Here is a 23,955-nt window from a genome sequence, read left to right on the forward strand (position 1 = left end):
TATTCTGGAGACTCATCTGGTTACTCAATTTGTCCCACATTGAATTAAATTACTGGGCATGTACAGTTGAGCATAACTGCTGTAGCATAAGTAGTTTTTGAAGAATTTTGATCTAAAAGAACAGAACATAAGAAAGTGAGACAACATTGACTAATCAGAACTCATAACAACGAACAAAGATTTTCTATTGTTTTGTTTTTGTGCAAAGCCGCCTTCATTCTGAATCCCAATTTGAAATTACTCTTTATCTCCTCCTCAATGCCCTTGGCTCCTCTGACCGAACCGCTGGCACTATAGAGGTTTACCGGCAGCAGTAAAAATCACAACTTCCTCGCCCTCCATTACATACGCGATCATCGATACTGATCAGAATACCACTTTCCCAAATAGCTGCAGGCCTTCTGCTTATGCGAGGGTGATTCACATAGATGCTCTCAATGCAATCCATAGATCCTGCAAGCAAGATGAATACAGTACTGAATTTATTTTTTTTTGATAAGAAGAAAGGAAATATATATATATATATATTAAAACCACTGAAAAAGCTACAATCCTAAGTCAAGTACTGAATTTGGTCAGGTCAAGTATGGAACCACCAGTGCTAGGAAATTCAAAAACCCAGATGGAAGTTGAGTGTGATTCTCAAGAATGTGGAGATGCTAAAGTTGATCAAGCCATGAGAATTGTTGTAAAGAATGATGATTTTTCATTTGATTTGATAGTAAATTAAAGATGATTTGGCAACAGATAGTGTAGGGGTGTCGTCAATTATAGACCCGCACCGACAGGGTTGACTGGTACCGATCGATGAAAAATCGAGATCAACACGACCGATTTGCAAATATGCCGAGATTTAGGACCGACCGATTACTAATCTACAGTCGGGCAGGTAACGGCCTTGGTGTTGCCCACACCCAGACAGGGGCAAAATGATCGCCCTACCCACTGCCAGAGCACCCTGTCTGAGTGTGGGCAGCACCAAAGCCACTATCTATGCGACCGTAGAGGATCCAAATTGTTATTTTATTGTTAAGACTTAAAATATTAATGGACTTTGAACACGTGAATGTGTATTTGACTGACATATATTGATTTATACAAAGGAAAACGTGTTCATACATGGCAGTGTATGCTGTGTATGTGAGAAAATCTTTCACAAATAAGTGAAAAAGTCATAAATCTTCACCCATTAATTAATGTCTTGAAACTCTCACCCTCTCATATACACAGTTTAAACCACCGTGTATGAAAATTTTTTTCTTATATAAAATATTAATAAATGATGATGTGAGATGACAAGATATCCACTGACACAAGTTAGAAGAAATAATAAAGTACAAACCCACAAATTTATCTTTGATATTTCTTCTTGAAAAGATTGAAAGTCTCTTCGAATTGTTGAAGGGCCGAGTGATCGCCTATTGGGGCGATTAGCTGCACAGCTTCAGTGTCACATAAGACTGACTTGATTAAAGACTGAACATCGATCGATCGATCGATCAATTCCCTAAAATGGTGTAGTGCGGTAGAAGTGTCATATTCCATGATAGATCCCACATATCACGATACTGTCCGCTTTCACTAAAGTTTATCGCATGATTTTAAAAAACATCATATCATATTGACCGCCATTTACATGCACATTCTGTGACCCAGGCATAATCTGTATGTGAGATTAGATTCCGTACCACAACACCGTATTAGTGAAAAGGTAATGGCGATGCATAAATTAAGAGTTATATAGGGTGGGGAAGGTTTCTTGTAAACCTGGATTTTCCCTGGGGCCGGAAACCCGAGCAGGTTCAAGGGTTTCCTTATTTAGAAAATGCACCTTTCTATGATGCAAGCTGACAGCCCAATGGATCAAAGCTACTACTTCGTCAATTTCAATCCGTTCCGATGATGAGAAATTGGGAAGAAGGAGAGAGACAAACAAACGACAAAGAACCACCATCAACTGCAGAATCCATGAGGAAGCAAGTTTTGTTGGCAATCGATGTCTTACTGAGGCACGCTTCATGCAGTCCAAACAAATTCTGGAACCCCATTATCCATAATAAATCAATTGGTATGGAACTCGACTGGGCCTATGCTGCTCTGATCGTGAATCGTGATCACTTGGAAGTATTCCTGCATAACAACAACCTGTTTCAGAAGGACCAAAAGAGTAGTTGGATTGTTAAATTGTTTAAATGGAACTTTCTTTGGGTAGTCCAAATCCAGGGCGGGCACTTCTTACGAAATCCTTTTCAGTCAGGGCGTACAAATAGCCATGGAAAGTCGCCATTCTTTTCACGCCTGTTGAGCAACAAGAATCCGTTGTTAGAGAACTTGCAACTCAAGTAGTAACGATGGTGAAAGCGATCAGAGTTCATGAGCTCGGCGGACCAGAGGCAAGCTCTCTCTCTCTCTCTCTGGTTTGATGGAACTGTTATATCAAGACGGTTCCTCGTGAACCCATCTTTAAATCCCTTTTTTCCTGTCAATCATATCCACTGTTTTTTGACAAAATTTTTTTATTCACGAAATCTTGCCTATTCTACTGTTTTGACATTACTAGTCTCTATCATATCTTTGATATCCATGCTTCTGAGTTTCTAATGGGTTACTGTTGGAGCAAATCATTTTGTTCTGGGAACTCTTGTAAGAACTCCATTTCAATTTAGTTTGATTTCTTCGATCATTTTCCAAGGATTCTTCAATATGTTCCAACTTCTGAATTGCATACTTTTCTTCTTCCTCATCTGGAATTGAACTTTGAAATTGTAAATAATGTAGTGAAGTTTACTTATTACAGAGTTGTAATGGTTGTAGGTCCTGAAGTGGGAGGATGTTGAAATAGGAGAGCCAAAGGAGGGTGAGATTCGTGTGAAGAACAAGGCAATAGGACTCAACTTCATTGATGTGTCTTGCCGTAAAGGACATTTCGTACTTTCTCCAACGCCCTTCACTCCAGGTTTGCTTCTATGTCTAGTTAAGTGTTGACCAGAAATGCATTTGAGATTTTAAATCCCACAACTTCTGATGGTACACCACTATCAAATGGAAATCCCTTCTTCACTTGCATTAGTATTCCTATCATTTTGGAAAGTCTATACTTGTATGGTATTCAGTTCTCTATCATAAAAACTTCAAAGTGGTTTACAAATAATCATTTGACAGTTCATTTAGGATATCTTGTAGAAAGAGTAGATCACTTGCATTAGTATTCCTATCATTTTGGAAAGTCTATACTTGTATGGTATTCAGTTCTCTATCATAAATGTGGCACACTTCAAAGTGGGTTTACAAATAATCATTTGACAGTTCCATTTAGGATATCTTGTAGGAAAGGAGTATGATCCTGAGCTTTCTTACGGCTGCAACATGAGCAATACTTTGATTTCGTTTTACTCATTTATAGTATGTGATAAGGTTTTTGGACAATCCAAAATATCTCTTTTCTTGCTCATCAAAAAAAAAAATCTTATGGGGTCCTTTTGGATGGAGTGTTTTACTGCCTTGTATGTGTTTGATTTATTGAATCATGCAGGGCAGATTCTCCAATGTAATATGCTTGGCCCGGCCAAACACCCAAAGCCACATCTTTTCCCGGTCAGAATTACATAATGAACTGACTTAAAAAAAAGGAAAGAAAGAAAGGCTGTACATTGAACTGAAATACCGAGCAATTACTTGGTGGCTTTTTTTGGGTTGAGGACCTTCATGTTGTCTTGACTTGACCATACAAGTACAAATACAAATTTGGAAGAATTGAACACATTCAAAAATTCCCTTTTTAAGGAGATTCTTCAAGTTTGAGTGTCTCTAATTCTGTCAACCCTTGTGCTTTTTTGTTAGTTTAGGTGATACCAATTTGTTCAGAAATGTTCTAATGCAGGTATGGAGGCAGTTGGAGTGGTGACAGCCGTTGGCCCTGGATTAACTGAGAGGAAAGTTGGGGATGTCGTTGCTTATGCTGGTTTACCAATGGGCTCATACAGTGAAGAACAGATCCTTCCTGCCAATGTAGCGGTGCCTGTTCCACCTTCTATAGACCCCATTGTTGCAGCAGCTATTATGGTTAAGGGTATGACAGCTCAGTTCCTTGTCCGACGGTGTTTCAAGGTTGGATCTGTTCATTTGGCAGTTTTTTGATGAACTTCATATTCCATATTAGATTAATCACTCTCATGATTTGTGAAACCAATCATTATGGTTTGATCCTAATTCCATATAAGATTAATCATTCTCATTATTTGTGAAACCAATGCATCATGGTTTGATCCTATGTTTAAGATTTTTCAAATAATTTCATATTGCACAAATGAATGCACAACACCAATATGCATACACCATAATTTAGAGATACTCTCAAAAAACATGATAATGCGTGTATCTCTAGTTGGCAAATCCAATTAATGTGAGTCTTCCCTCCTCCCCACAAAAATAAAAAAGACAATGTTTTAACTTTTTTTTATAAAATATTTTGATAGGTAGAAAGAACACTGCCTGGTCGTGTGCTCCTGCACCCAGACACAGGGCCGCGATCTCTTGCCCATTTTGATAGTATGACTGATTCTACTGGTAATGCAGGTTGAATCTGGACACAAGGTCCTTATTCATGCAGCAGCTGGTGGAGTTGGTTCTCTACTCTGCCAATGGGCTAATGCACTGGGTGCCACTGTTATTGGAACTGTGTCAACTGAAGAAAAGGCAGCTCATGCCAAGGAAAATGGATGTCACCATGTCATAAATTACAAAAATGAGGATTTTGTTGAAGCTGTCAAGAAGATAACACCAGAAGGAGTTCATGTTGTCTATGATTCCGTGGGGAGAGATACATTCAAGGTATCTGCTATCTTGTTACTTTCTTCTGTATTTGGATTAAGGCTCTGTTTTTACCTGGAATTTTTATGCAAACATGATTTTCATGACTTCGTGTGATAGAAATTGGTCAAAACAGAGTTCAAAGTTTCAGAAAAGTGCCACTAGTTCTAGTTTTTGTTTTGAACGGAGACTTTATTTTTTTTGGGTCAAAAGAAAGGGAGCTGGCTTTATTTATGTAGTAGATAAGAGTAGGACTCTAGGGAGCCCTTGTCAACTTGCAAAGGCCAGTCAAACATATGGAGGGAGGGTCAAACTGAACAAAAGATTGGTGAGAAGATGAAGCATGAGAGGCAAGCCAATTTGCAACACTGTTTTCCTGACGTTGCTGGTGCTGAAGGTGAACCCACCTCAGTTGTGTCAGAAGATGCTGATACACCATAAGAATTGTCCTGTATCTCATTGGAAGATATCAGTGGGGATCTTGCAAAGATTGAATAGCAACAAGGGTGTCAGATTCAATAATAAGATTTTGCAAGTTGTGGGTAACGGCGTAGGATAAAGCACTGTGAAGTGCCTAGAGCTCAGTGGCCAGATTAGTAGTAGTTCCAATATATTTAGAGAAAACATATATAATAGTGCCCTGGGAATCATGTATGAGACCACCAATACCCGCGTGGTCAGGATTTGGTTTTGCAGAGCCATCCGTATAGATTTTAAGAAAGGTAGGCAGGGGAAGTTGCCATGATAGAAGAACCAGTATAGAAGAGAAAAAGGGGTGATGTGTGGCCCAAACAGAAAGAATTCATCTGTGAGAAAGGCAATGGCATGCCACTAGATCTGATCCCCAAAGAAGAGTATCATTAGAGAAATTTGGGAATAGAGCAATGGTCTGTATGTGAGCAAGGATTGAAGGTTCCAAAACATCCTGTGAGGAGGTTAGGTCTCAGTGTCCATGTGAAATGATGTCCAAAACCATATGAGGAAACCCGGGTTGGGAAGAAAACAGACAATAGTGGGAATGTGGCCCAAGAATAACCCATTTAGAGAACCAAAATTTTACTTCTTGTATGGTATCTAAAACATTGGGGCTAATAGAATTGGTAACAAGACAGTAGTAGGAGTCTAGGATACTCACCCCAATTTATTCCAGCCCCCCACCACCCCCCCCAACCCCCAAAAAAAAAAAAAAAAAAAAAAAAATCTGGCTCTGCTCCTGGCGGGTTCCAGGGATATTTACAAAGGAAAGACTCAGGCAAGGAGGTGTTGATAGCCACCATATTCTGTAGATTTTTTGATAAATAATGATAAAGCAATTACCTTTTGTTAGTTATTATTGTTGCTATAGTATCTTTTGTTAAAGACAGTAATGACAATCTATGAACAAGTATCAGATACCCTGTCTTAAGGGATGTTGATCTTACTTGGTAAGCTCTGTCATCCAGGGATCATTGGCATGTTTAAGGAGTCGGGGATACATGGTGAGCTTTGGGTTGGCATCAGGTCCACCAGACTCAGTTCCGTTGTCAGATCTTGCGACAAAATCCTTGTTCTTGACAAGCGGTTCACTATTCCAGTACATTACAACCCGCGATGAATTGCTAGAAACCGCTGAAGATGTATTTGCTAATGTGGCATCAGGTGTCCTACGTGTTCATGTCAACCACAAATACCCTTTGGCTCAGGCAGCACAGGCTCATGCAGACGTTGAGAGCCGGAAGACAACTGGTTCTGTAGTGTTGATACCAGATGATGCAGAGCTGTAAATCCTACAAATACAAACACTTCTGGTTGGTTTCGTTGATATGAAATAAAAAAAAGGAATAATAAGAAGCCTGTTTTGATCTTTTTTATTGCTTTGATATGAAATTGTGGTTGAGTCAAAGATTTGCTATGTGACAACATTCTGGGGTTTCATCACTCCCATATGGAATAAAATTATTGGCCATTTATAGTTTGGATATAATTGCTGTAGCATAAGTAGTTTTTGAAGAATAGTTCCATCCTGGGTAGAACTCCTGTTGTCGTCAAGAGTGAGTTATAGAGAAAAAGATCCTCTCCAACTCCAATTCCTCTCCAAACAACCATCCAACGGTGGGAGGATTTGGACGTGCATCCCCAGGTGTTGGGATGTGTGTCCAAGTACTCCAGCCGTTGGATGGGTGGTTGAAGAGGAGTCGACGCCCAAGTACTTGGAGAGGATCTCGAGTTTCTATTAAAAAAAAAAAAAGGAAAGAGAATTCTATCAAGGAGTGTGGCCTACGCCAGCACTCACATGAATCTATCTCTCTCCCCCCAATATTAAAAGACATGTCTGCCTCCTTGTTTTGAGGAGGAGAGAGATAGACACATGGGAATGCTGAAAGAAAAGTGAGTCGAGAGTGCTGAACATGACCGACTCGACATTGGATCGGGCCTCCTTCATGCACAGTTTGGGGGTATTGGAGGTGATTCCCAGAATCCCAGGGGCAGTCTCAACATTGAGACTGGACCTAGCCGAGATCCGACTTGACCCTGGATCATAGCCTACGATTCTTAAAAAATGAAAGCACAACCATTCTATTTATTACATCACCACCACCACCACCACCACCAGTGTTGCTGTCGCCGCCCCTGCCATCACTTGTTTGCAAGCACCGAGTTTTGGGATGGGTAAATAGGAAGAACGCTGCCCGGTCGTGTGACCCTTACAACACTAGTGCAAGGCCAATGAAGGGACTCTCAGGGGCATCATTATAAATGTGTTGAGAACGATAATTTCACAAGCTCCTGTGTCTAGGCTCAGGAGTCAGGACCCACACGACCATGCATCGTTAGTTTTCCCTTTACTCATCTGGTTATTTATTTTTTGGGGGTAATATTTGGTTCATTGGTGGGTGACAGAAGTTCTATTACCATTGCCATCAATGGTTCACATCTCGTTAATAAACTACTCTTAATAAGTGTTGAGAAATTTAATTGGTTGGGCTTTTGCCACGCTACATTTAGAAAATTTAGCAGTCAAGGATTTGGCCCACCCAGCTCTAACTACCAAAAAATACAGATATTTGTATGAAATAGGATTAATCTAGAAGAATTTGGATCTAAAAGAACAGAAAATTATAAAGAGAGACATAACAACATCGAATTTTATTACCCAAATCACAATTCAAAACAACTAACTTATAACCAAACCCCCACCCACCAACACCCCAAAAAAACAACTTACTTATATATAAGCTTTACTTTTCTTCTTTTGTTTATAATTAATTATAAATTTTTATTTTGAAATTACGATAATCTATTCGGCCCTCCTCCACCGGCTTTGGTTTCTCGGGTCAAAACGCCGGCACCAGAGAGGTTTTCCAACAGCAGTTATCTTAACAACTTCAAACCCATTCATTACATATTCTATCATCACTGCCGAACGAAAATACACTTTCCCAAATAGCGCCGGACCTCCCCGGGTTGGTTGATGAACAAAAACATCCTCTACGCAATCACCATTGATCCTACAACCAAGATAATACAAAAGCCATTACTTAATCGGGTCGGGTCGGGTATGGATACAGAAATGCAGAACCATACTATAAAATATATACTTACCCTGTGAAGAAATCACGGATTTCTTCTTCAGTCAGTGGGTCCCCATGTGAGAATGTAACGAATAGAGTCCGCTCATTCAAAGGCACTCTTGCCATCTCCGGAGTATATGGTCGAGCCATGGGGTTTAGGTTCGACCCGATTGTCTGGGCTGGCAACGCAATAACAACAACGGGTGAAGGAATATCTGAACCAGCTGTTAAATCAACTTCTGCAGGCCCACCCAACAGGGGGAGGCTGCTGGTTTCTCCTTTGAATGGGTTGATCGGTCCAACCAACGGTCCACTACTCAGTGGTTCAACACCCCTCTCGTCCAAAATATCTCTTAATATAAGGTTGCAAACCCCTTCCAAGACTCGTTCGATACCTTCACGGAAGACTTGTCTATTGGTGTAAAAATGGTCGAGAGTGAAATCCCGGTTCAAAATATCAGAAGTGAGAGAAAGTAGAGTAGTTGAAGGATTTGTCATTTCTTCTGATTCAATGTATGCCAGTGCAGCTTGTGCCTCTGCAGCAACAAGCGTGAGTTTTGTATCATCATCTGTTGCAACCATTTGTATGATGTTGATATAGCCAAGCCACTCAAGGGATAACCAAAAGCCAATCACCATAGTAGACGCTTTTGGTTCCATCCCAATCACGAATATCATTCGATGGAAGATCTGACGTTCAAGGTCGTAGAGGGACAAGATGGTTCCGAATGAGTCCATTTCAATGGATGAGGATTACGGGGACTCTACGCACTTGTAAAACAAAATGTGGGACCGAGGGTCAAGATGATCGAGTTTGCAATACTTGGTGACTATTTATAGAATAAGATGGAGTTAGTAATACTCAGGAGTCCCTTCCTAAAGGAAGCGTCTATTGGTGGAAACGTGGAAAACATGGATCAGTTAGTGGGTCCCATCCGTTGCCACCATTTGCAAAACAATAACCAACGTTTCGGTTGCGAGAAAGGGTGGCAATTGGAAAATCGGCCTGGAAAATCACTCTGGTTTTTTTTTTTTTTTCTTCTTCTTTTTCCCTATGAAACAGAAAAATAAAGTTTTTGTTAGGTTGGTATCAATCCGATAATGAAAATGTCAAAATAAACCGAAGTTCTTTACCGGTTTGATTTTGGTTTCATGTAATTTCATATTGAAAGTGACTCTGAAGCCGATTCAGCCTTACCAAAATCAAGTCAAACCGACTATTTGACACCCCTACCTCAAAGATGGGGCTAATCCTTAAAACATATTGAATTATGTTCTATCCTCTACTCTTTCTCTTTATCTGCGCCATCTCTTTTCTCTATATCATCTTGTTTCTCCATGTCTGCAAGCTGCTCCTGCATATGCCATACCCCATTTATTATGATAGTTTATCAAATATATGAAACAAAATAAGGAGAGTGTTCGATTAGGGAGAATGTTCTCTGAGCCGCAGTGCAGGCTACGCCGAGGGACATGGAGCCCATGTGCCTGGGCGCAGCCTGCGCTGCAGCACCGAGAACATCGCCCCGATTAGGTTAGGGTACCTCAACTCCCTTCAAAGTTTTGGTTAAATCAAAGAGCTGAATGTCTATTTTGTTATTGAAATCGTTGAACTTGATCTGTACTTCCGCTTTATGTTTGACCCTTTCGACTATCAGTTTCGCTATTGCGCTTTTACGGCTTACCAAATCACCATATTTGGAATCCTGTCAAACCCCAGTCCAATTCTGTTAGTAATTAATGCAGAAGACAAATTTGTGCAACCATCCACATCATATACCTCTTTTGCTTCTCCCTATCCTATTGCTCCAGCAAACTCCACATCCTGTTGCTCCTTGTGCTTCTTCTCTAGAATTATATTTCGATTTGTATCCCTCTTGAGGATGTTGGGTGATTCTTCTTTGCGCCATTTCGGCCCACTGACCCAAATCGGGTCCTTCGATTTCTTCTACTTCGCTTCTTTGAGCCTTACATAAAACAACGGATCAACAGAGTAATTTAATTATATCTTTAACTATTAGCAGCTAAAAATATATTTTCTTACCTCGTCCAGTTCTTTGGCGAGTTTGCATTTGGAATCGGACTTAAACTCTGACTTTTCCTTTTTGCAATGGACAGACTTGTAATTGCCCTTATCACTCCCCAGTGCTCTTCTCCTGCACCTTTCAAAGTTGTCGACGTGACCTGACCTTTTCCCTTCCCCATATTCAATGATTTCTCCTTCCTAGGTAATTCTTCCATACTCCAGAAGCTATACAGATGTTTGTGTTGCTCAAATTCAAATACAGGGTCAAGCCTAGATAGTACTTTAGTTGTCCATGTTGATTCTATCGTGAAATCCACATCCAATTCAGGTTGAAGGATCTCTGCCTTATCCTACAAGCTTTGGAGGGAGCTCTTACTCGAAAAATGCACTGCTACAGCTAATGCCAGTCGTTCCGTTACCTATACAACACAATTCGTCAACACCAGTGGTATAAAAATGTGTACCGATCTAGGATCAAAATAACTGAAATGAACGCAAAGTGGTTTACCTGGACTATTCTTACTCCCTTTAGTTGGTGTTTGTATTTTGATAATACTTCCGAATGACTCACCTCATAGTAAGAACCTACTTGTAGTTCGATAGTACCTCATTTATTATGATAGTTTATCAAACATATGAAACAAAATAAGGAGAATGTTCTCTGCGCCGCTGCGGCACTGAGAACATCGCCTCGATTAGGTTAGGGTACCTTAACTCCATTCAAAGTTTTGGTTAAATCAAAGAGCTGAATGTCTATTTTGTTATTGAAATTGTTGAACTTGATCTGTACTTTCGCTTTATGCTTGACCCTTTCGACTATCTGTTTCTCTATTGCGCTTTTGCTACTTACCAGGTCACCATATTTGGAATGCTATCAAACCTCAGTCCAGTTCTGTTAGTAATTAATGCAGAAGACAAATTTATGAAACCATCCACATCATATACCTCTTTTGCTTCTCCCCGTCTTACTGCTCCAACAAACTCCACATCCTGTTGCTCCTTGTGCTTCTTCTCCAAAATTATTTTCGATACGTATCCCTCTTGAGGATGTTGGGTGATTCTTCTTTGCGCCGTTTTGGCCCACTAACCCAAATCGGGTCCTCCGATTTCTTCTGCTTCCCTTCTTCGAGCCTTACATAAAACAACGGATCAACAGAGTAATTTTATTATATCTTTAACTATTAGCAGCTAAAAATATATTTTCTTACCTTGTCCAGTACTTTGGCGAATTTGCATTTGGAATCGGACTTAAACTCTGACTTTTCCTTTTTGCAGTGGACAGACTTGTAATTGCCCTGGTCACTCCCCGGTGCTCTTCTCCTACACCTTTCAAAGCTACCGACGTGACCTGACCTTTGCCCTTCCCCATATTCAATGATTTCTCCTTCCTAGGTAATTCTTCCGTACTCTAGAAGCAGTACAAATGTTTGTGTTGCTCAAATTCAAATACAGGGACGAGCCTAGATAGTACTTTAGTCGCCCATGTTGATTCTATCGTGAAATCCACATCCAATTCAGGTTGAAGGATCTCTGCCTTATTCTGCAAGCTTTGGAGGGAGCTCTTACTCGAAAAATGCATTGCTATAGCTAATGGCAATCGTTCCGTTACCTGTACAATACAATTCGTTATCACCACTAGTATAAAAACATATACCGATCCAGGATCAAAATAAATGAAATGAATGCAAAGCGGTTTACCTGGACTATTCTTACTCCCTTTAGCTAGTGTTTATATTCCGATAATACTTCCGAATGATTCACCTCGTAGTAAGAACCTACTTGTAGTTCGATAATACCCCATTTATTATGATAGTTTATCAACCATATGAAACAACATAAGGAAAATGTTCGATTAGGGAGAATGTTCTCTATGCCACAGCTCAGGCTGTATCGAGGCATATGGGGTCCATGTGCCTGGGCGCAGCCTGTGTTGCGGCACCGAGAACATCGCCCCGATTAGATTAGGGTGTTGGGGGCAGAATGTACCTAAAATGCCCTGCCCAGATCCCGACTCGGACGGAGCGATGCACCCTAGCTGGTGTGCAATAAATAATTAAAATTGCACCTTCCCTCACAAGGCGTCTTTTGGGGGATTGGCAAGCGGTTGGTCCTACTAGCGATGCTCTCTGGCTGGTGTGCAATAAGAAATTAAAGTTGCACCTTCCCTCACAAGGCGTCTTTTGGGGGATTGACAAGCGTTTGGTCCTACATAGGGTACCTCAACTCCCTTCAAAGTTTTGGTTAAATCAAAGAGCTGAATGTCTATTTTGTTATTGAAATTGTAGAACTTGATCTGTACTTCTGCTTTATGCTTGACCCCTTTGACTATCTGTTTCTCTATTGCGGTTTTGCGGCTTACCAGGTCACCATATTTGGAATCTTGTCAAACCCCAGTCTAGTTCTGTTAGTAATTAATGCAGAAGACAAATTTATAAAACCATCCACATCATATACCTCTTTTGCTTCTCCCCATCTTACTGCTCTAGCAAACTCCACGTCCTGCTGCTCCTTGTGCTTCTTCTCCAGAATTATTTTTCGATACGTATCCCTCTTGAGGATGTTGGGTGATTCTTCTTTGCGCTGTTTTGGCCCACTGACCCAAATCGGGTCCTCCGATTTCTTCTGCTTCGCTTCTTCGAGCCTTACATAAAACAACGGATCAACAGAATAATTTTATTATATCTTTAACTATTAGCAGCTAAAAATATATTTTCTTACCTCGTCCAGTACTTTGGCAAATTTGCATTTGGAGTCGGACTTAAACTTTGACTTTTCCTTTTTGCAGTGGACGAACTTGTAATTGCTTTGGTCACTCCCCGGTGCTCTTCTCCTGCACCTTTCAAAGCTACTGATGTGACCTGACCTTTGCCCTTCCCCATATTCAATGATTTCTCCTTCCTAGGTAATTCTTTCGTACTCTAGAAGCAGTGCAAATGTTTGTGTTGCTCAAATTCAAATACAGGGACGAGCCTAGATAGTACTTTAGTTGCCCATGTTGATTCTATCATGGAATCCACATCCAATTCAGGTTGAAGGACCTCTGCCTTATCCTGCAAGCTTTGGAGGGAGCTCTTACTCGAAAAATGCACTGCTATAGCTAATGGCAATCGTTCCGTTACCTGTACAATACAATTCGTCAACACCACTGGTATAAAAACATATATCGATCCAGGATCAAAATAAATGAAATGAATGTAAAGCGGTTTACCTAGACTATTCTTACTCCCTTTAGCTAGTGTTTGTATTCCGATAATACTTCCGAATGATTCACCTCGTAGTAAGAACTTACTTGTAGTTCGATAATACCCCATTTATTATGATAATTTATCAATCATATGAAACAAAATAAGGAAAATGTTTGATTAGGGAGAATGTTCGCTATGCCACAGCTCAGGCTGTGCCGAGGCATATGGGGCCCATGTGCCTAGGCGCAGCCTGCATTGCGGCATCGAGAACATCGCCCCGATTAGATTAGGGTGTTGGGGGTGGAATGTACCCAAAATGCCCTGCCCAGATCCTGGCTCAGGCGAAGCGATGCGCACTGGCTGGTGTGCAATAAGTAATTAAAGTTGCACATTTCCTCACAAGGCATCTTTTGGGGGATTGGCAAGCGATTGATCCTACTATTGGTATCAGAGCAGGTGGTCGCGAGTTCGAGTCTTCCCAGTGGCATGGGTGCTCTGTTATTGGGCGTACATTTGGGGAGGGTTGTAGAGGGTGGAATGTATCCAAAATGCCCTGCCCAGATCCCGGCTCGGGCGGAGCGATTCGCGCTGGCTGGTGTGCAATAATGAATTAAAGTTGCACCTTCCCTCACAAGGCGTATTTTGGGGGATTGGCAAGCTCTTGGTCCTACATAGGGTACATCAACTCCCTTCAAAGTTTTGGTTAAATCAAAGAGCTGAATGTCTTATTTTGTTATTGAAATTGTTGAACTTGATCTGTACTTCCGCTTTATGTTTGACCCTTTCGACTATCTATTTCTCTATTGAGCTTTTGCGGCTTATCAGGTCACCATATTTGGAATCCTGTCAAACCCCAGTCCAGTTCTGTTAGTAATTAATGCAGAAGACAAATTTATGAAACCATCTACATCATATACCTCTTTTGCTTCTCCCCGTCCTGCTGCTCCAGCAAAATCCATGTCATGATGCTCCTTGTGCTTCTTCTCCAGAATTATATTTCAATACGTATCCCTCTTGAGTATATTGGGTGATTCTTCTTTGCGCCGTTTCGGCCCACTAACCCAAATCGGGTCTTCCGGTTTCTTCTGCTTCACTTCTTCGAGCCTTACATAAAACAACGGATCAACAGAGTAATTTAATTATATCTTTAACTATTAGCAGCTAAAAATATATTTTCGTACCTTGTTTAGTACTTTGGCGAATTTGCATTTGGAATCGAACTTAAACTCTGACTTTTCCTTTTTGCAGTAGATGGACTTATAATTGCCCTGGTCACTCCCCGGTGCTCTTCTCCTGCACCTTTCAAAGCTACCGACGTGACCTGACCTTTGCCCTTCCCTATATTCAATGATTTCTCCTTCCTAGGTAATCTTTCGTACTCCAGAAGCTGTGCAGATGTTTGTGTTGCTCAAATTCAAATACAGGGACGAGCCTAGATAGTATTTCAGTCGCCCATGTTGATTCTATCGTGAAATCCACATCCAATTCAGGTTAAAGGATCTCTGCCTTATCCTGCAAGCTTTGGAGGGAGCTCTTACTTGAAAAATGCACTGCTACAGCTAATGGCAATCGTGCCGTTACCTGTACAATACAATTCGTCAACACCACTAGTATAAAAATATGTACCGATCCAGGATCAAAACAAATGAAATGAACGCAAAGCGGTTTACCTAGACTATTCGTACTCCCTTTAGTTGGTGTTTGTATTCCGACTTCCGAATGATTCACCTCGTAGTAAGAACCTACTTGTAGTTCAATCAAGGGAATCAGATTTGGATTGTTGTTACCTTCCATCATCCCAATGTGTCCAACCTCAGAATTATTTTGTGTAATGCAGTAGTAATTCAGCCTCAAGCTCTTGCAAAAAGGTAAATCAGATCCGATCAGGTCTCTCTCTCAGAACCATGCACACGCAGAATAAAGGAACAACAGAATTCAGAGTTATCGTAAAGAACGAACTAACGTTGATCAAAGGAAAACTCATATCTAAATTACGTAATATTAAAAATCTCGGACTAAATCTGCATTTCTGTTGTAGCTCCGAATGATCGACTAATCTACGAACTACGAAACTGAAAGTAATGAACAACAGAGTTTAGAGTTATCGTAAAGAACGAACTAACGCCAACTAAAGGAAAACTAACTACTAAGATGAAATAAACTTTATTCAGATCTAAATTACGGAGCATTAAAAAACTCAGACTAAATGTGCATTTCTGTATTAGCTCCGAATGATTGACCTCACACTAAGAGTCCACGAACTACGGAGATAAAAACAACTTTCTAATAGTACTTAGATCTTAGAAAACGTAAACGAAGTTTAGAAAATCATATTCAAAAAGTGCAGATCTATTCAAAAAGTGCAGATCAATAAAATTGAAAACATAAAAAAGATACGAATGACTGAGATTATAACGAAGGACCGAAGCATTAAAAAGACTGTGAAGTCTTCACAGAAGAAGAAAAAACTAGATGATTAGGAAAAAGAAGAAGCTTCGAAACAGACCTGGAGATTTCTCCCAAGGTGACACTGCTTTGAAGAAAAGATCGATTCGAAACACAAACCCTATTTGTGCTCGCCAGCCATAAGCTCTCGCGCAGAGAAAGAAATTCGAATGGAGAACTGTTTCAGTAGAAGTTTACCAACCTTTTATACGTGACTTCTGTCTGACTGGTGAAGGACACCTTGTGGGCCCTAGACTAGGATAGACCGAAAAAAAAAAAAAAAAAAAAAATAACAAAATGACGACGCATGTGTAATACGGCTTTGCGTTTTTCATTTGGAGTGGGGCTCACGCTCATGTACCGAAAACTGTCCCTAGCTGTGTGGGTCCCACAAAGTGGATTCCATCTGAACAGCTGGGAAGCGTTCTCGTATGCTCATCCAACCATTAAGACGTAGGGCTCATATGACACAACCGGATTGCCACACTTATAGGTAGGGCCCATATGACACAACCGGATTGCGAGTGCGACACTTATCTCATTTGCAAAAACTGATTAAAAAAAGGAAGAGGGGCGTGTGTGGTAAACTACAGAGAGATAGACGAATTTTTATCCGCTGCTTCGCATTGCAGTGCTGCTGCGCCATCGTGCGGCGCAGCAGCCGCCATGTGTGCATAGCGGGCCCCACTGTGCACACATGGCCACTGCTACGCCGCACGATGGCACAACAGTGCTGCAGTGCACAGCAGCGGATAAAGGTCCGAGATCGACATCTCGGGTGTAAACTCTGAGTACAAAAAGAAGGGGAAGCTATTGCAGTTCGGGAGGGTCTTCCTTATTGCATCTCGGAGTGCATTGATGATGTTCTAGTGGAGTCGGACAGTAAAGAGCTCACCTCGAACCTCACCAATTATGCATTGCCCCTCCCCCCCCCCCCATCGAGTTGATCAATATCATGCAAGACATCCGTACCTTGGTCGGCTGTTTTAATGCTTGTATTTTTCAGCATGTTTCAAGAGAGATTAACAGCGTGGCTGACTCTCTTGCTAGGAAAGCCTTGTCTCTAGCATGTGAGACAGTTTGACCACCTTCCATTCCTTGGATTTAGGACTTATGTAATTCGGACTCCTTGCGTTGGACACACTTCAATAAATAAGCTTATTTTCTACCCAAAAAAAAAAAAAAAAACTACAGAGAGATAGACACAGCGGGTGTACACTCGTATGCGGTGGTGTGCCAACAGAACTTTTAAATAAGGATATGGCTAGTGATATATGGTTATTTGGAAGCATGCAACCTATAGAACTTTTCCTTCTTTTGGCTTTCATCAATCCTTCTTTTTGCACTTGAACCCCCAAAATAAATATCTATCCCAAAAAAAAAAAAAAAAAAACAAAATAATTCATACAAAAAATTATTTCATTTTCAGGTGGTCTGGTTTTAGCATCAATTAATTTTTTTTTTAATTTTTTTAGAAATAAATGGAACTCTTTAGATTCCTGAAATTTGGTTTGTAAACTCAATGGTCTTATGCCACCTCTTCGTATTTGGAATAACATGTTTTTGGGAACTTGCATGAGGTGAAAATTAGTACTTTTTATTTTTATCAATACCATTATCTGGTGTCGTTAGAACATACTCTTGTTTTGGATCAGTTAGTTGATGTTAAAATAATTTAGTTGGTTGTTGGAGTGGAGGTGTTTTGATTCCAAAATCAAGAATTTCTAATTTGATTTATGATGATAGGAATACTCGATGTTTTCACTCCATGGCTAACTTACATCTGCGAAGGCTATCCATTCCCTATATTATTAATAATTAATGTATTAAAATCTTTGACACTCCGAAGGCTAGGATTTTTTCTGACCATTTTAGTGAAATATGTATTACTGTTAACCCTCTTTATCAAAAAAAAAAAAAAAGTATTACTGCTAACCCTCATTATCAAAAAAAAAATATGTAGTACTGCTAACCCCTTGGATCCTTCTTTTATTAAGAAACTGTTTAACCCAATCATTTTGGAGGAAAATTGTTATGTGGTTTCCCATCCCTCCGAAAAGGAAATAAGGAGTCGTGTTTGCTATTGGAGCTTATAAGGCTCCATGCTATGCATAGTTTGAAATTTCGTCTCGTCTCACCATTTCAGGCTAGTCAAGATTTTCAAAATTTTCAAAATATACCAAAATTTCGGCGAAATATAGTCTTTTTTCTATCATATTTTGGCACTCCAACTCAATGGGTTTTTGATCATATGAAGTGCTGATACTTCATGTACACCCTTATGTAAGTTAAATAAACACATTTAAATTTTCATATTGCAAAAAAATGAATTCAAAGTGGTGTTTTGGATTTGCACCCTTGATTGACAGTATACACTCGGACCCTGATGTATAAATAGTTAAATACACATTGTTTAAGTAATATACCGAAATTTCACAAAATATTCAAAATTTGAACATTTTTCATTTCAGAAGTCCATCTCGTCTCAATAGTGTCGAGATTTTCAAAATATATCGAAATATCGACGATATTTGACAAAATTTTGAACCATGATATTATGATGGCATCCCAACTTGTTGAAGGACCTTTATTTGCTCCATTTCTTGGGCAGGTCTATTTCCCCAAGTTACTCTAATAGAGGAGGCAAAATTGACCACCCTACCCCTGCTCGAACACACTACCCCCCCGCTCCCTCTATTCGAGGAACTTGTGGAAATGGAGCAAATAAAAATACCTTGTTGGGAGACTATTAAATAGATGATGTCTCTTTTCATACATGATTTTTTTTTCTTTTTTTTTTTTTATAATTCTTCTTACTTTACCATTTCGTGTTAATTAGGCTTAGTTCTTAAACATATAAGGTTGTTTATAGGGATGACTTTAGGCTCTCTTCGAACAATTACTTATAAAATAATTGCTAAGTTGTTTGCTAATAAGTTATACCTCTTTTTTGCATAAGTTTGTTGCACCATTTTAGGCGGTCTTTATTGACGATGTATAGAAATCTGATAATATTATCATTGTTCATGAAGTTTTTCATTTTTTGAAGCATCATAAAAGAGATAGGGGTGGTTAGCTCTTAAACTTTATATGACCAAGGCCTATAATAGGATTGAGTAAGGCTATTTGTGTGTTATTTTTTAATATTTAGGTTTTACCCAAACCTGGTGTGATATGATTAGCTTTTATTTTTTAATTTTTTTATGAGAGTGATATGATTAGTTATAATCCCTCTTGTTCCTTTTACATTAAGTTAAAAGAGAGTAGTTTTGTCTCTATTGAACCTTCAAGGGGTCTTCGGCAGGGTTTTCCCTTAGTTCTTAATTATTTTCTCATTACCATACATGGAAGATCTTTCTCGTCAACGATTAGCCCTATCTTTGAGGTAGGGGTGTCAAATGGTCAGTTTGACTCGATTTTAGTCGGGCTGAATAGGTTTCAATATGAAAATAAATTAAACCAAAATCAAACCGGTAAAGAACTTCGTTTTTTTTTTTTTTTTTCATTATCAGGTTAATACGAACCTAACAAAACCATTATTTTTCTGTTTCATAAGGGAAAAAACAAACAAAGGCTATGTTCGGTTGAAAGAGATATTAAAGGGAAGGGAAGTGAAAATTTTCAAACCTTAAAAACAAAGTTTTGTAATCATTACACCATGTGATAGTATAAACTACTTAAAGGTATCCGACTCCTCTACTTCCGCCTGCTCGGTACTGTCGTGTGCCCCCACACACAATCGTGGCAGAAAGTATCGCCTTACCCCCTCTCGGGCAAGGCACTCGAATAGGGGTAAGGTGATACATTCCACCTTACTTGTGTGTGGGACGCACACGATAGTAGGGGTAGGCGAAAATAGAGGAGTCGAATTATAAATTTTATATCATATTTAATAATGATATATTTTACATAATAAACCAGGAGTTGAATGTAAAGTAAAATAGAATTTAATAATCAAATATAGAATGATATAAAATTAATAATATACTTACATGTCACATGATGTAATGATTACAAAAAATTCTTCAATATGAAAATTTCCCGTTCCTTTCAATTCCCCTTGCAATCAATCAACGCCAGAGTGATTTTCCGGGCCGATTTCCAATTTCCAACCTTTCTCCCAACCGAAACGTTGGTTATTGTTTTGCAGATGGTGGAAACGGATGGGACCCACTAACTGATCCATGCATTTCACATTTCCACCAATAGACGCTTCCTCCCAAACTCGATCTTCTATAAATAGTCACCAAGATCATCTTGTCTGGCCCCACAGTTTGTTTTACAAGTGCGTAGAGTCTTCCTAATCCTCATCCACTGAAATGGACTCATTCGGCACAACCTTGTCCCTCTACGATCTTGAATGTCAGATCTTCCGTCGGATGATATTCGTGATTGGAATGGAACCAGAAGCGTCTGCTATGGTGATTGGCTTTTGGCTATCCCTTGATTGGCTTGGCCATATCAACATCATACAAAAGGTTGGAACGGATAATGATACCAAACTCACCCTTGTTGCTGCAGAGGCACAAAGCTGCACTGCCATACATTGAATCAGAAGAAATGACAAATCCTTCAACTACTCTACTTTCTCTCACTTCTGATATTTTGAACCGGGATTTCATTCTCGACCATTTTCCGTGAAGGTATCGAACTGAGTTTTGGAAGGGGTTAATTTGCAACCTTATATTCAGGGACATTTTGGACGAGAGGGGTGTTCAACCACTGAGCAGTGGATCATCGGTTGGACCGGTCAGCCCATTCGAAGAAGAGACTCCCCCAGTTGGGTGGGCCTGCAGGAGTTGGTTTAACCGCTGGTTCAGATATTCCTCCACCCGTTCTTGTAATTGCGTTGCCAGCCCAGACAAGAAATCAGGTTACATTCGAGGATCAGAATTGGTCATGGATTAGATGTAATAATGACTGAGACTTTTCACACACACAAAATGGACCTAGATACCTTCTGGTTTTTTAGGCCGACTCAAAACACGGAATTGGGGATTGAACCGTTCCTTTCCGATTTCAATCCGGATCAGATGAGAATTGATCCCAAGAAATAAAAAAAATATTATATTGAACGTTCTTAATTCTTATACTCTTTTAGGTATTCATATTTTTTTCTCTTGCTTAAATTAGCGGAATTTGGGAGGGGGGGGGGGGACCATGTATGAATTAGTATCTCCAAGGAAAGTCAATGTACGCATGAGAAGAGAAGGAGGGCCCCACGATGTGCATACATGGGTCATGAACTCATGATACGCTTATAAGAGGATCTCACTTTTTCTTTTTTTGGTAGAAATTATAAGAGGATCTCACGTGATCAGCGAAGAAGTATTGGGTTGGGTTTTCCTCCATGTGGAGGGTGGTCCAAAGTTTTTTATTTGTGAAGCTCATTAGGGTTAAAGTCCATAAGAAGGATATTTTTGTCTAATATTTTGTTTAATGAGGTTTTACCTCATTTTTGGTTTTTTTTTTTTTTTTTGGGTAAGACATTTTTGGTTTCATTGAGACAGAATAGTGTGGCTGGTCGTATGAGAAAAGAAGAAAAAAAGAAAGGGGGAGATAAATAGCTTTTCTGGTTTTACCAAAAAAAAAAAAAGCTTTTCTGGTTATAGAGGCTCTGTGCAATCAACTTCAAGAGCTCAATTGGATGGTCAACGTGGTTCGTGTGAGCTGATTTTTGAACAACAGATTTTTAAGACAAAGCTCTATATTCTGTACGGTGTGATTGTTGATTAAAGCTCTCTAACTTAGTCCGATAACTATGTTCTTATTATCCCTAATTTGGTGAGATCTCTTCCTTTTTCTTTCATTCCTCTTTTTAGAGTTCATCTTGTTGATGATAGATGCCAAGGATAAATTATTCTTGAGATTTGGAATGGTTGTATGCCTCTAATCTTTGTTAGAGAAGACTCTCACGTGATCAGCGAAGAAGTATTGGGTTGGGTTTTCCTCCATGTGGAGGGTGGTCCAAAGTTTTTTATTTGTGAAGCTCATTAGGGTTAAAGTCCATAAGAAGGATATTTTTGTCTAATATTTTGTTTAATGAGGTTTTACCTCATTTTTGGTTTTTTTTTTTTTTTTGGGTAAGACATTTTTGGTTTCATTGAGACAGAATAGTGTGGCTGGTCGTATGAGAAAAGAAGAAAAGAAGAAAGGGGGAGATAAATAGCTTTTCTGGTTTTACCAAAAAAAAAAAAAGCTTTTCTGATTATAGAGGCTCTGTGCAATCAACTTCAAGAGCTCAATTGGATGGTCAACGTGGTTCGTGTGAGCTGATTTTTGAACAACAGATTTTTAAGACAAAGCTCTATATTCTGTACGGTGTGATTGTTGATTAAAGCTCTCTAACTCAGTCCGATAACTATGTTCTTATTATCCCTAATTTGGTGAGATCTCTTCCTTTTTCTTTCATTCCTCTTTTTAGAGTTCATCTTGTTGATGATAGATGCCAAGGATAAATTATTCTTGAGATTTGGAATGGTTGTATGCCTCTAATCTTTGTTAGAGAAGACTCTTGTATATTCCCATTATTTGGAGATAGTGAAATTTTGGTGGACTACGGTCCCATGGTTTTTACTCCTCCTATTGAGGTAGTTTTTCACGTTAAAAATTGATGGTGTTTATGTGTGTACTTGTGATGCATTGAGTTGCTGATTTGGGAGCTTGATTACTACCTTCATTGTGTTCCATATATATTGTTCCATATTATTCTATTTGTTTGCATCCTATTAGATTCATTCAAGAAGAGAAAAATTGCTTGTGTTTGTTGACCGAGTACACATCGGTTTGCTTATTTTTTCAATTAAAAGGGCAGTACTAATTCTACCGTGTGAAATATTATTCCTTATATTATTTAAGAAGGGGCTCATGTTCTCTGTGCCGCAGCGCAGGGTGTGCCCACATCCATGTGTCTGGGCACAACCTGCGCCCCCGTCACAAAAAACATTCTCCCTTTAAGAAATTAACAATTCACTGAGTTGGTTGATTTAAAGTTTAAACCATCCAAACTACCCAATCTCTTCGAAGGGTGGCCCAACCAAAATACTTCCATTGGTCTGGGTTGGGCTTCGATGAGTCTCTTGACTGCGGCAATATAAGTTGTTAATTTACATTCCATATGAACAACAACACCCACAAGAATGGATTATCTGCATGTATCAATAGGTGAACGTACATCTTAGAGTGAATCATATTTTAATTTTGTTTCCATAAAAACCCCTCCCTTTGTAAATGACAAAAATAGAATAGGTGTTATCACATGTACGTTCACCTGTTGATATATGCAGAGGAACCGAACTCATCACCCACCAATACGGTTCCGGTAATGCAGGGTAAGAATGATTAGAAGGCAACTAACCAATCTCTCTTTGAAACCCGATGCCCGGAGATTGGATATAGAGTAAGAGTGACCTTATGTCACAAGTGAGAGATTAATTAGAAGATTATGGCAACAGAGAGAGACACACCAATCTTATTTTTATATATTTTCTTCATTTTTGTTTAGTTTTTTCGTAACGAGGAAATCACATCCCTCCCTTATCTTTATGGAAAGATTGGGTAAACCCCAGGTACATGCAAGACCTCACAACCCCCACATTGACCAAGAAAGACTATGGCCCATGAGAACTTAGGAGAATGGAGGGAAAAATCGCATTCTATAAAATGAAAGTCCAAATTTCACGAATTAGGCTCCTTTGTCACGTGTCATCATTGCAGGAGTGCACTTGACATGCACTTGATGATGGTATACTTGAGACGATAAAAATCCGGATGACCCACCAACTTATTGTTTCTATTTTCTTTGTAAAACTGATTTCACAAATTAGGCTCCTTTGTAGCGCGGCACCAAAGCTCACCACGTGGATGAGCTCCCATTTAAATGGGCACGGATCGAGCTAGAAATCCTGAGCGTGGTGCACATGCAATGGACAGGAAGATT

The 23,955-nt window shown here is 39.6% G+C and overlaps 2 protein-coding genes across 2 annotated transcripts; one reads left to right on the forward strand and one right to left on the reverse strand.

The window, feature by feature from the left end:
* The first annotated feature begins 2,171 nt into the window (after positions 1–2,171).
* Positions 2,172–6,606, forward strand: LOC122664619 (2-haloacrylate reductase-like). Its single transcript, XM_043860519.1, has 5 exons — positions 2,172–2,393; positions 2,815–2,956; positions 3,881–4,107; positions 4,576–4,830; positions 6,252–6,606. The coding sequence occupies exons 1-5, from the start codon at positions 2,352–2,354 to the stop codon at positions 6,570–6,572; spliced, it is 987 nt and encodes a 328-aa protein (XP_043716454.1). The 5' UTR covers positions 2,172–2,351; the 3' UTR covers positions 6,573–6,606.
* A 1,480-nt stretch (positions 6,607–8,086) lies between these two features.
* LOC122665970 lies at positions 8,087–9,098 on the reverse strand. The gene is made up of 2 exons (XM_043862088.1): positions 8,392–9,098; positions 8,087–8,297 (listed from the first exon to the last, which is right to left on the reverse strand). The coding sequence occupies exons 1-2, from the start codon at positions 9,096–9,098 to the stop codon at positions 8,087–8,089; spliced, it is 918 nt and encodes a 305-aa protein (XP_043718023.1).
* Between the last annotated feature and the right edge of the window lie 14,857 nt (positions 9,099–23,955).

Source organism: Telopea speciosissima, chromosome 6 (genome assembly GCF_018873765.1).
Source record: "Telopea speciosissima isolate NSW1024214 ecotype Mountain lineage chromosome 6, Tspe_v1, whole genome shotgun sequence".
Taxonomy (NCBI): domain Eukaryota; kingdom Viridiplantae; phylum Streptophyta; class Magnoliopsida; order Proteales; family Proteaceae; genus Telopea; species Telopea speciosissima.